Raw genomic sequence first — 13365 nt, forward strand, 5'->3', positions numbered from 1 at the left:
AGTTGTTAAGGGAGTACTGCATATACAGCCCCTTTGATGTCTCCAGTGGCACTGGGCGATCTCAACGTAGTTTTGGGATTCCTAAAAAATCACATTGGTTTAAACAACTCAAATCTGTGGATTTGATATATCTCACATGGAAAATGACCATGCTGTTGGTCCTGGCCTCGGCCAGGCGAGTGTCAGAATTGGCGGCTTTATCTCACAAAGCCATATCTGATTGTCCATTCGGACAGAGCAAAGCTGCGGACTCGTCCCCAGTTTCTCCTTAAGGTGGTGTCAGCGTTTCACCTGAACCAGCTTATTGTGGTACCTGCGGCTACTAGGGACTTGGAGGACTCCAAGTTGCTGGATGTTATCAGGGCCCTGAAAATATAGTTTCCAGGTTGGCTGGAGTCAGGAAATCTGACTTGCTGTTTATCCTGTATGCACCCAACAATGCTGGGTGCTTCTGCTTCTAAGCAGTCGATTGCTCGTGGGATTGGTAGCACAATTCAACTTGCACATTCTGTGGCAGGCCTGCCACAGTCTAAATCTGTTAAGGCCCATTCCACAAGGAAGGTGGGCTCATCTTGGGCGGCTGCCCGAGGGGTCTCGGCATTACAACTTTGCCGAGCAGCTACGTGGTCGGGGGAGAACACGTTTGTAAAATTCTACAAATTTGATACCCTGGCAAAAGAGGACCTGGAGTTCTCTCATTCGGTGCTGCAGAGTCATCCGCACTCTCCCGCCCGTTTGGGAGCTTTGGTATAATCCCCATGGTCCTTTCAGGAACCCCAGCATCCACAAGGACGATAGAGAAAATAAGAATTTACTTACCGATAATTCTATTTCTCGGAGTCCGTAGTGGATGCTGGGCGCCCATCCCAAGTGCGGATTATCTGCAATACTTGTACATAGTTATTGCTAACTAAATCGGGTTATTGTTGTTGTGAGCCATCTTTTCAGAGGCTCCGCTGTTATCATACTGTTAACTGGGTTCAGATCACAGGTTGTACAGTGTGATTGGTGTGGCTGGTATGAGTCTTACCCGGGATTCAAAATTCCTCCCTTATTGTGTACGCTCGTCCGGGCACAGTACCTAACTGGAGTCTGGAGGAGGGTCATAGGGGGAGGAGCCAGTGCACACCACCTGATCGGAAAGCTTTACTTTTTGTGCCCTGTCTCCTGCGGAGCCGCTATTCCCCATGGTCCTTTCAGGAACCCCAGCATCCACTACGGACTCCGAGAAATAGAATTATCGGTAAGTAAATTCTTATTTTTCTGATATATGATGCTACAGTTTGTTGCCTTTTTGTATGTTATTGTGTAATAGACCTTCCCTTTTCTCAAAGCTTATTAGCTTGGCCATTATTTTCTCCTGGTTGTTCGTCACAACTTTAGGACGTATTTACCAGCCAATAATCTTTTCAGCCTGGCATAATATTTATTTTCCTTATTCCAGACAGATGACTGTTTTCGCGGGTAACCAGCTGGTGGAATGCCAGGAATGCCACAATCTCTACCATCAGGATTGCCACAAACCACAAGTCACAGATAAGGATGTGAACGATCCCCGCCTGGTGTGGTACTGTGCGCGCTGTACTAGGCAGATGAAGAGAATGGTACGGCTCGCCTCATGTAGAAGTCTGATACTTGGGCAACTCTAGTTACAGAGTTGTTTGATTATCCCCTTTAGGTACAAGAAGGATCACAAGTGGCCAGCCACTGAGGTTTATATCTCTGTGGAGATTGGGGATTTGTTTATTTCTGTGCAAACCCCCCCCCCTGCTCTCTAGATACCCCAACAGCAGCTGTCAGGGGGCCAAGAGCCCAATGAAACATAATACTGTTTGTTTAATGTAGTGCCATCAGAGTGCTATTGCAGTGGGTAATCTTAGGGATATAACCACTGTGGATTTTCTCCAGGTAGGTGGGCTTAGGTACTTGTTAGGGGTAGACAAATCTGCAGTCCCATGCAAGACATAGATCGACTGGTCTAGTTGTATTAGTATTAATAGTGTAAACCTACAAAAAGGTGTCTATTTGTAAAGTAACATCCCTATTTCAATCCATGTGATGTCATCAAAACCATATATCCAAAGTATCCTATACTTGGAAGAACTAAATGCAGGGTTAAGTTCAGAGATACCTCATTTTTAAAAGCCTGCCAAAAGTCATTGTAAGCTACCTTGGACTTTGACGTTACTGTTTGTGAAAAGTGCCCGCTATAAATGGGCTACAGTTCTTCACTCCTAAATAACAGCTATTTTCTGCTAAAAGATGCTTGCTGTGTATTCAAAAAATATTATATACTGTATTAGAAAATGATTGAATTCAATAGCGGGTGATGATGCCCAGGTTATCTTGGAAAAGAAAGCAGCATGCCCAGGAGTTTCAGCTGTGTTTAAGCAGCATTCATCTCCTCCACATTGACAAGCAGGGCTGTGACTGTTTACATCTATCATATACACCGCTGGAATCTCTTCAGAACATGTTATTTTTCTCTCTTTTTTTCCCTTTTAACAGAAGTCTGCATGCCATGTAATGTAATTACGTTACCTTTACAATTAATCGTAGTTTTACAGATATAATTTTTTTTTTTTCTTTATGTATGTGTAGGCACAAAAAAATCTGAAGCCCTCGCAGAAACCAGCCCCCTCAGTTGCATCGATAGTAATGCCAGTCGTAAAGGATCCATCCATCATCAAACCGGAGCAGAAACCCAAAGCAGATTCTGCAAACACATTCTTAGCTTTCAAAAGGACCGAAGTTAAGGTAATGCTTTTGTAAGCCCTGTACTGCCTGATCTGATCCAGAAAAGCAATTGGGTTTTCATTGATCTTTAGGAATAGTGCAAGCATCCCAAAAGCACCGAATTATATGTATTCAAAGCTGTGAGTTGTATTACACATTTTAAAACCTCTAAGAACTATGGGTGGATTTGTCAATTCTTGGAGAGAGATAAAGTACTAACCAATCTGCTCTGAACTGTAATTTTTCAAACACAGGCTATACAATGACAGAAGCTGATTGGTTGGTACTGTATCTCTATCCACTTTATAGATTTCCAAGCTTTGATAAATCTGCCTCTGTCTACTCATTGACCATCTTGGATTGTTAAAAAAATAAAGCAATGGAAGTGGTTGCGCAATACAGTAACTTGGAAAAGGCAGCCACTACAAAATCAAATATGCTTCACCTTCAGTATTTACATTCTTTAACAAATAGGGGTGTATGTAGTTCCACTCTGGCGCTTTTCCTGATTACATATTTTCATGACATGTAAGAAAATATAGGACATAGATCGCATAGCCTGTATGCAATAATAAACACCCTAATGTGAAAACACTGGTATGTAAGAGTGATGAGAGACCCTTTAAACCTTGAATTGTGGAAAAAAAACTACTCCCTTAGGAAATCTCCTTACTCATTATTTTCCTTCATGTAGTCATATCAAATCCACATGGCCCGCTGGATCAATTCCTCCTGTAGTGATCTTTAGATGACAATTCCTTTGTTAGTATGTGGAAGAAAGATAAAATATAAAACTGTATGGCTTAGCTGCACATTAAATAATTGAAATAAACTCACATAATGTTAAAGGTTCAAAACTTGAATAATAAAAATGCCAAAACTCGATCTGCCCGTCCCCTCCCCTCAGGTGAAACTGCCTACCGGACGTGGAGATTGAAAATCCCTTCAAAGAACACCGATGTACTGGTTATACTGTATTTATGTCACAGCAGGAATGTCTCTCTTGGTCAATGCAGGTGGTGCAAATCGTTCGCTGAAACAGAGAGGCGTGAGGACATGTAATAGCTAAATGCTTTTAATAGAGAACAATAGTTTGAAACGCAATGTGTCCAATTGAATTCCAGATCCCTTATTACCCAAAATTCCTAAGTGCAATGCCCATCTCCCAAATGAAATTTTATACAGCTGGTTACTCCAATCTGGTTATAGAGTCATGACAACTGGAAGTAGCATGGTCGCTGATGTAAAACAACATGCATGCTTCCAGTTCATTCTGGTCTGGATATGATGTAATCATATCCCAGATCCAGCATGGCATCCATATTTCTCATACGTCCTAGAGGATGCTGGGGTCTCTAAAAGGACCATGGGGTATAGACGGGATCAGCAGGAGACATGGGCACACTATAAGACTTTGAATGGGTGTGAACTGGCTCCTCCCTCTATGCCCCTTCTCAAGACTCCAGTTAGATTCTGTGCCCAGGAGAGACTGGTCACACACTAGGGGAGCTCTACTGAGTTTCTCTGGAAAGACTTTATGCTAGGTTTTTTATTTTCAGAGAGACCTGCTGGCTACAGGCTCTATGCTTCGTGGGACTGAGGGGAGAGAAGTCAGACCTACTTCTGTGAGTTAAAGGCTCTGCTTCTTAGGCTACTGGACACCATTAGCTCCAGAGGGTTCGATCACTTGGTGCGCCTAGCTGCTTGTTCCCGGAGCCGCGCCGTCAACCCCCTCACAGAAGACAGAAGCCGGGTGAGTACTGGAAGAAAAGAAGACTTCAGTGACGGCAGAAGATTTCAGGTCTCGGAGGTACCGCGCAGCGGTCGCGCTGCGTACCACAGCTCCCACACACCAACGGTTCTACAAGGGTGCAGGGCGCAGGGGGGGGGGGGGCCCTGGGCAGCAATATACCTCTCCCTGACACTGGCAAAAGATATATACAGTGCATAGGCACTGTATAGGGACCCCTGCCAGTATAAATATGAAAAATATTAGAGGAGCTGAAGCGCACCGTAGGGGGCGGGGCTTAGCCCTCACAACTTGTTACAGCGCCATTTTCTCCTCATGTCCCCGCCAAAAAGCACTGTTAGCTAGCTAACAGTGAAAAACGAGGCGGGGGGGGGGGGGGGGGGCAAGGTGATTTTAGTGCAAAATAGAAAAATATAGCACTATACACTATAATGTGCGTGTTAGTTAATGAGTTGTAATTGTGTTCTGTGTTTTCCCTGTCACATATACCCATGATAGCTTTATAGTACACATGTGTCGACGTGTGTGTGTGCTCTGCCACGAGCTGGCTATGGGAATCCCTCTGTCGGCATTGCCGACTCCTGATGGTACTTGGGTCTGTAGATCAAGTGTCAGCAGGTCGGTAGTTGTATGCTTTTTCAAAAGTAAACACTGTATGGGTGACACAGTAGTTTGTGGGTGACCTGTTGGCACCATCTGTTATTCTAGGTGTAAATTAACATGAAGTCAATAACCTATACTTGTATAGGGTACGGTTCCATGGGCCCGTAGCTCTAGCACAGATGTGGTTTTATTTGTGGGGGAATGATATTAAAATGATGTGTATATACTTCCCTCGAACCCCTCGGGGTTGTAAGAATGTTATTTTCTCTGACGTCCTAGTGGATGCTGGGAACTCCGTAAGGACCATGGGGAATAGCGGGCTCCGAAGGAGGCTGGGCACTCTAGAAAGATCTTAGACTACCTGGTGTGCACTGGCTCCTCCCACTATGACCCTCCTCCAAGCCTCAGTTAGATTTCGTGCCCGGCCGAGGTTGGATGCACACTAGGGGCTCTCCTGAGCTCTTAGAAAGTAATAGTCTTAGATTTTTTTATTTTCAGTGAGACCTGCTGGCAACAGGCTCACTGCAGCGAGGGACTAAGGGGAGAAGAAGCGAACTCGCCTGCTTGCAGCCGGATTGGGCTTCTTAGGCTACTGGACACCATTAGCTCCAGAGGGATCGACCGCAGGCCCAGCCTTGATGTTCGGTCCCGGAGCCGCGCCGCCGTCCCCCTTACAGAGCCAGAAGCAAGAAGATGGTCCGGAAAATCGGCGGCATGAAGACTCTGTCTTCACCAAGGTAGCGCACAGCACTGCAGCTGTGCGCCATTGCTCCTCTCACACACTTCACACTCCGGTCACTGAGGGTGCAGGGCGCTGGGGTGGGCGCCCTGAGGCAGCAATAAAAACACCTTGGCTGGCTAAAATACCTCAATATATAGCCCCAGGGGCTATATATGAGGTAAATACCCCTGCCAGAATTCCATAAAAAACGGGAGAATAGGCCGCGAAAAAGGGGCGGAGCCTATCTCCTCAGCACACTGGCGCCATTTTCCCTCACAGCTCCGCTGGAAGGAAGCTCCCTAGCTCTCCCCTGCAGTCTACAAAGGGTTAATAAAGAGAGGGGGGGCACTAAATTTAGGCGCAGTATACATTATATATAAAAACAGCAGCTATAGGGGACATAACTCAGTTAGTCCCTGCATTATATAGCGCTCTGGTGTGTGCTGGCATACTCTCACTCTGTCCCCCCAAAGGGCTTTTGTGGGTCCTGTCCTCGTTTAGAGCATTCCCTGTGTGTCTGCGGTGTGTCGGTACGGCTGTGTCGACATGTTGAATGAGGAGGCTTATATGGTGACGGAGCAGAGGCCGATATATGTGATGTCGCCCCCTGTGGGGCCGACACCAGAGTGGATGGATAGGTGAAAGGTATTAACCGACAGTGTCAACTCCTTACATAAAAGGGTGGATGACGTAACAGCTGTGGGACAGCCGGCTTCGCAGCCCGCGCCTGCCCAGGCGTCTCAAAGGCCATCAGGGGCTCAAAAACGCCCGCTCTCTCAGATGCAGACACAGATGTCGACACGGAGTCTGACTCCAGTGTCGACAAGGTGGAGACATATACACAATCCACTAGGAACATCCGTGACTTGATCCCGGCAATAAAAAAAAAAATGTGTTATACATTTCTGACTTTAACCCAAGCACCTCTAAAAATGGGTTTTAGGTTTGGGGAGAAAAAACAGGCAGTGTTTTGTTCCCCCATCAGATGAATAAATGAAGTGTGTGAAAAGCGTGGGTTCCCCCGTTAAGAAACTGGTAATTTATATAAAGTTACTGATGGCGTACCCTTTCCCGCCAGGTGGATAAGTTACGCTGGGAGATATCCCCTAGGGTGGATAAGGCGCTCACACGTTTGTCAAAAAAGGTGGCACTGCCGTCTTAGGATACGGCCACTTTAATAGGTACCTGTTGATAAAAAACAGGAGGCTATCCTGAAGTCTGTATTTACACACTCAGGTACTAGACTGAGACCTGCAGATAGTGCTGCTGCAGCGTGGTCGGTGACCCTGTCAAACAGGGATACTAGTTGGCAAACATAAAAACATATTAAAGACGTCGTCTTATATATGGGGGATGCACAGAGGGATATTTTGCCGGCTGGCATCCAAAATAAATGTAATGTCCATTCTGTCAGGAGGGTATTAGAGACCTGTCACTGGACAGGTGATGCTGACTTAAAAAGCGCATAGAGAGCCTTATAAGGGTGAGGAATTATTTGGGGATGGTCTCTGGGACCTCGTATCCACAGCAACTGCTGGGAAGAAATAATTTTACCTCAGGTTTCCTCACAGACAAAGGTACAGTCCTTTCGGCTTCAGAAAAGCAAGCGGGTCAAATGGCGCTTCCTTTCTGTACAGAGACATGGGTAGAGGGAAAAAGCTGCACCAGTCAGCCTGTTCCCAGAATCAAGATTCTTCCCCCGCCTCCTGTGAGTCCACACCATGACGCGGGTGCTCCACAGGTGTAGCCAGGTACGGTGGGGGGCCGTCTCAAAAATTTCAGCAATTAGTGGGCTCGCTCACAGGTGGATCCCTGTTTCTTTCAAGTAGTATTTCAGGGGTACAAGCTGGAATTCGAGATGTCTCCCCCCAGCCGTTTCCTAAAATATGCCTTGCTGACAACTCCCTCAGGCAGGGAGGCTGTGCTAGAGGCAATTAATAAGCGGTATTCCCAGCAGGTAATACTCAAGGTGCCCCTACTTCAACAAGGACGGGGTTACTATTTCACACGGGTTGGGGTACCGAAACCGCATGGTTCGGTGTGACCCATTTTATATTTAAAATCCTTGAACACATACATAAAAAAATTCAAGTTCAAGATGGAATCGCTCAGGGCGGTTATTGCAAGCCTGGACGAGGGGGATTACAGGATATCCCGGGACATCAAGGATGCTTACCTGCATGTCCCCATTTACCATCCTCGCCAGGAGTACCTCAGATTTGTGGTACAGGATTACCATTACCAAGTCCAGACACTGCCGTTTGGACTGTACATGGCACCGAGGGTGTTTTATCAAGGTAATGGCCGAAATGATGATACTCCTTCGGAAAAAGGGAGTTGTAATTATCCCGTACTTGGACAATCTCGTTATAAGGGCGAGGTCCAAGGAGCAGTTGGTAGTCGGGGTAGCACTATTTTGGAAAGTGCTACAACAGCATGCAGCATGGTTGGATTCTAAACAGTCCAAAGTCACAGCTGGTTCCTATGACACGTCTACTGTTCCTGGGGATGGTTCTGGACATAAACCAGAAATAGTGTTTCTCCCGGAGGAGAAAGCCAAGGAGTTGTCATCTCTAGTCAGAGACCTCCTGAAGCCAAAATAGGTAGCGGTGCATCATTGCACGCGAGTCCTGGGAAAAATGGTAGCTTCCTACGAAGCAATCCCATTAGGCAGGTTCCATACAAGAACTTTTCAGAGGGACCTGTTGGACAAGTGGTCCGGATCGCATCTTCCGATGCATAGGCTGATAACCCTGTCTCCAAGGACCAGGGTATCTCTACTGTGGTGGCTGCAGAGTACCCATCTTCAAGAGGGCCGCAGGTTCGGCATACAGGACTAGGTTCTAGTGACCATGGATTCCAGCCTTTGAGGCTGGGAGGCAGTCATACAGGGAAGAAATTTCCAGGGACTTTGGTCAAGTCAGGTTATTTCCCTACACATAAATATTCTGGACCTGAGGGCCATTTACAATGCCCTGAGGCCGGCAAGGCCTCTGCTTCAAAACCAGCCGGTACTGATCCAATCAGACAACATCACGGCAGGCGCCCATGTAAACCAACAGGGCGGCACAAGAAGCAGGATGGCGATGGCAGAATCCACAAGGATTCTCCGATAGGCGGAAAATCATGTGTTAGCACTGTCAGCAGTGTTTATTCCCGGAGTGGACAACTGGGAAGCAGATCTTCTCAACAGACACGACCTCCACCCGGGAGAATGGGGACTTCCTCCAGAAGTCTTCCAATAGGATTGTACACCATTGGGAAAGGCCACAGGTGGACATGATGGCGTCCCGCCTCAACAAAAAGCTATAAAAGATATTGCACCGGGTCAAGGGACCCTCAGGCGATAGCTATGGACGCTCTGGTAACACCGTGGGTGTACCAGTCGGTTTATGTGTTCTCCCCTCTGCCTCTCATACCAAAGGTACTGAGAATAATAAGAAGGCGAGGAGTAAGAACGATACTCGTGGATGGCCAAGAAGAGCTTGGTACCCAGAACTTCAAGAATTTATATCAGAGGACCCATGGCCTCTGCCACTCAGACAGGACCTGCGGCAGCAGGGGCCCTGTCTGTTCCAAGACTTACCGCGGCTGCGTTTGACGGCATGGCGGTTGAACGCCGGATCCTGAAGGAAAAGGGCATTCCGGAGGAAGTCATTCCTACGCTTACTAAAGCCAGGAAAGAGGTTACAGCAACTCATTATCACCGCATATGGCGAAAATATGTTGCATGGTGTGAGGCCGAAAGGGCCCCAACAGAGGAATTTCAACTAGGTCGATTTCTGCATTTCCTGCAAGCAGGAGTGACTATGGGCCTTAAATTGGGTTCCATTAAGGTACAGATCTCGGCTCTGTCGATTTTCTTTCAAAAAGAACTAGCTTCAGTACCTGAAGTTCAGACATTTATAAAAGGAGTGCTGCATAGTCAGCCCCCGTTGTGCCTCCTGTGGCACCCTTGGGATCTCAACGTGGTGTTGAGTTTCTTAAAATCACATTGGTTTGAACCACTAAAAACCGTGGATCTGAAATATCTCACGTGGAAGGTGGTTATGTTATTGGCCTTGGCTTCTGCCAGGCGAGTATCAAAATTGGCGGCTTTGTCTTGTAAAAGCCCTTATTTGATTTTCCATATGGATAGGGCAGAATTGAGGACTCGTCCCCAGTTTCTCCCAAAGGTGGTGTCAGCGTTTCACCTGAACCAGCCTATTGTGGTGCCTGCTGCTACTAGGGACTTGGAGGACTCCAAGTTGCTAGACGTTGTCAGGGCACTGAAAATATATGTTTCCAGAACGGCTAGAGTCAGAAAATCTGACTCGCTGTTTATCCTATATGCACCTAACAAGCTGGGTGCTCCTGCTTCTAAGCAGACTATTGCTCGTTGGATTTGTAGTACAATTCAGCTTGCACATACTGTGGCAGGCCTGCCACAGCCAAAATCTGTCAATGCCCATTCCACAAGGAAGGTGGGCTCATCTTGGGCGGCTGCCCGAGGGGTCTCGGCTTTACAACTTTGCCGAGCAGCTACTTGGTCAGGGGCAAACACGTTTGCAAAATTCTACAAATTTGATACCCTGGCTGAGGAGGACCTGGAGTTCTCTCATTCGGTGCTGCAGAGTCATCCGCACTTTCCCGCCCGTTTGGGAGCTTTGGTATAATCCCCATGGTCCTTACGGAGTTCCCAGCATCCACTAGGACGTCAGAGAAAATAAGAATTTACTCACCGGTAATTCTATTTCTCGTAGTCCGTAGTGGATGCTGGGCGCCCATCCCAAGTGCGGTTTATCTGCAATACTTGGACATAGTTATTGTTAACTAAATCGGGTTATTGTTGAGCCATCTGTTGAGAGGCTCTATTGTTTCATACTGTTAACTGTGTTTCATATCACGAGTTGTACGGTGTGATTGGTGTGGCTGGTATGAGTCTTACCCGGGATTCAAAATCCTTCCTTATTGTGTACGCTCGTCCGGGCACAGTACCTAACTGAGGCTTGGAGGAGGGTCATAGTGGGAGGAGCCAGTGCACACCAGGTAGTCTAAGATCTTTCTAGAGTGCCCAGCCTCCTTCGGAGCCCGCTATTCCCCATGGTCCTTACGGAGTTCCCAGCATCCACTACGGACTACGAGAAATAGAATTACCGGTGAGTAAATTCTTATTTTTACCTAGTTACCACTCCCTGTTGTCGACAAATACTATGTTTTATGTCGACCATAAGGTTTCCTGGTCAGATCCACAACTTGGGCATTCAGTACATGGTCGTATACATTGAGCACACATTAATGTCACTAGGGACCCTGGGGTTCTAGACGAAATACTTGCAGAGTTGGTCTCAGATCCTCACGAGGAGTCCGAGTGTTTATTCTTTTCCCGTCATGGATAGAATACAGTGAAAATCAACTCCTGGTCTGCACGGGGCCCTGTCACAAGGGATCGTATACAGGAAGCTAAGTGATATTTTAATTATATGCTTTGATGATATTTGCATTACATGCGCAGGGGGGAGTGCTTGCATTCAGAAATGGTCGGTTACCTTGGCATCCGATAGAATTACCCTAGAGAGAGAGGGGATGTTTCTTATGTTGGGTCTTCTCTGTAACATTGCGGCAGGCTGCCGTGCGACTACAAGAGGTATGGCCAAGGGAATGCTGAGGCTGACTCCGAGAGATGATGGAGTATTTTCCCTGTGTAGGTGTAACCGCTGTTTGGGGATGCCTTAGTTAAGTTGCTCTCGGCTGATACCACTGGTAAGTCTACCTTCGTGAGGTAGGTTCCCTCACAACGGTTGATGACGCATTCTTTTGTGGGATGCAGTCATTTTAACTGTCTGGATACCGTTCTTTTTTCCCTTTCTTTGCAGATAGTGGAAGGTGAAAAGGTAAGAGGTCTGCAGCCTTTTCAAGTTCGCAGAAGCAGATATCGTCCTCTGTTTCTACCACATCCACCGCATGTCGCTGGGTCTATCTGCTGGAGCCCGCACCGGTGGGAACTCGTCTAATAGTCTTCAGTCAGTCCTGGAATGAACCTGGATCTGTGAGTTAATAATAGAATCCACAGGGGGACATACTGGAGTTTACAGATGATTCCCCTCACTGATTTTTTAAATAGATCTTAACGTTTCTCCTCGGGAAGGGGAGGTAGTATGCGACACCATACCAGAGTTGCGTCCGGATCAGGACATTGTCCTGCTGTCCCTGTCACAAGAAAAAAAAAAAAGCTGTTATTCAAGCTTTTTCGTGCTTCTGAGCCCGGACAGCTCGGTCACAACAATCCCAAAAAGATTTCTACTTAAGAAGTTGAACTACAAGATGGAATTTCTCAGGGCAGGGATCTCCAACCTGTAAAAGAAGAAAGAGGGGGGGTCATTCCGAGTTGTTCGCTCGTTGCCGATTTTCGCTATACTGCGATTAGTCGCTTACTGCGCATGCGCAAGGTTCGCAGAGCGCATGCGCTTAGTTATTTTACACAAAAGTTAGGTATTTTACTCACGGCATAATGAGGATTTTTCATCGTTCTGGTGATCGTAGTGCGGTTGACAGGAAGTGGGTGTTTCTGGGCGGAAACTGGGCGCTTTCTGGGAGTGTGCGAAAAAACGCTGGCGTTTCTGGGAAAAACGCGGGAGTGTCTGAAGAAACGGGGGAGTGTCTGGGCGAACGCTGGGTGTGTTTGTGACGTCAAACCAGGAACGAAACTGACTGAAGTGATCGCAATGTAGGAGTAAGTCTCGAGCTACTCAAACTGCTAAGAAATTTCTATTCGCAATTCTGCTAATCTTTCGTTCGCAATTCTGCTAAGATACACTCCCAGAGGGCGGCGGCTTAGTGTGTGCAATGCTGCTAAAATCAGCTAGCGAGCGAACAACTCGGAATGAGGGCCAGGGTTTGAATGCGGTTTCATCCGCATTAAGCTTACCTGGGTTTGCTATTCAGGATTGTCATTGCCATTTCACGGGAGTGATGGCAGTATGATGGTTTTCCTTCATTAGTAAGAGTCATTTTTATTCTGTACTGGGACGCTCTCCTGACTACGGCGAGGTCAAGAAACAAGTGGTACAAATCGTTGCTTCTCTCTGAGAGTTCTTCAATACAGAGAATCGCTGTTGATCCCAACGACGCAGAGGTCGGAGGTGGGAATAAGATTAGATACTGAACTGTTGAGAGTTGTTTTTTCCTGTGGAAAGAGATCTGAGGATCCAGAGTCGGATCAGATTTGCAACAGTGTAAACCCATCAATACGTTCCGTTGATGAAGAAGATGGTTGTGGCCTACGAAGTTATTCGGTGAGCAGGTCAAATGCTAGAGTGTTTTTTTGCGGGACCAGTTGGACATGTGGTCCGGGTCTCACCGGCTCATGCACCGGAAAATAATCCTATTGTCCAGGACCAGGATATCTCTCCTGTGGTGGCTACATAGTTCTCACCTCCTAGAGGGACGAAGGTTCGGGATCAAAGATTAGATCCTGGTGTCCATGGATGCAGGTCTCCGAGGCTGGGAAGCAGTCTTTCCAGGGGAAGAATTTCCAGGGGTATAAGTCAAGCCGGGAAGCTTGTCTGTATGCGTC

At 47.0% G+C, this 13365-nt stretch overlaps 1 protein-coding gene across 2 annotated transcripts in view; it reads left to right on the forward strand.

Annotated features, from left to right (window-relative positions):
* Window positions 1-13365, forward strand: part of INTS12 (integrator complex subunit 12) — a 77542-nt gene that overhangs the window by 40566 nt on the left and 23611 nt on the right. For both annotated transcript variants that reach the window (XM_063919335.1, XM_063919328.1), the window contains exons 5-6: window positions 1445-1604; window positions 2602-2757. In XM_063919335.1, the coding sequence (XP_063775405.1) occupies window positions 1445-1604; window positions 2602-2757 (316 nt within the window). The remainder of the gene's footprint in view (window positions 1-1444; window positions 1605-2601; window positions 2758-13365) is intronic.

Source organism: Pseudophryne corroboree, chromosome 1 (genome assembly GCF_028390025.1).
Source record: "Pseudophryne corroboree isolate aPseCor3 chromosome 1, aPseCor3.hap2, whole genome shotgun sequence".
NCBI classification, from domain to species: Eukaryota; Metazoa; Chordata; class Amphibia; order Anura; family Myobatrachidae; genus Pseudophryne; species Pseudophryne corroboree.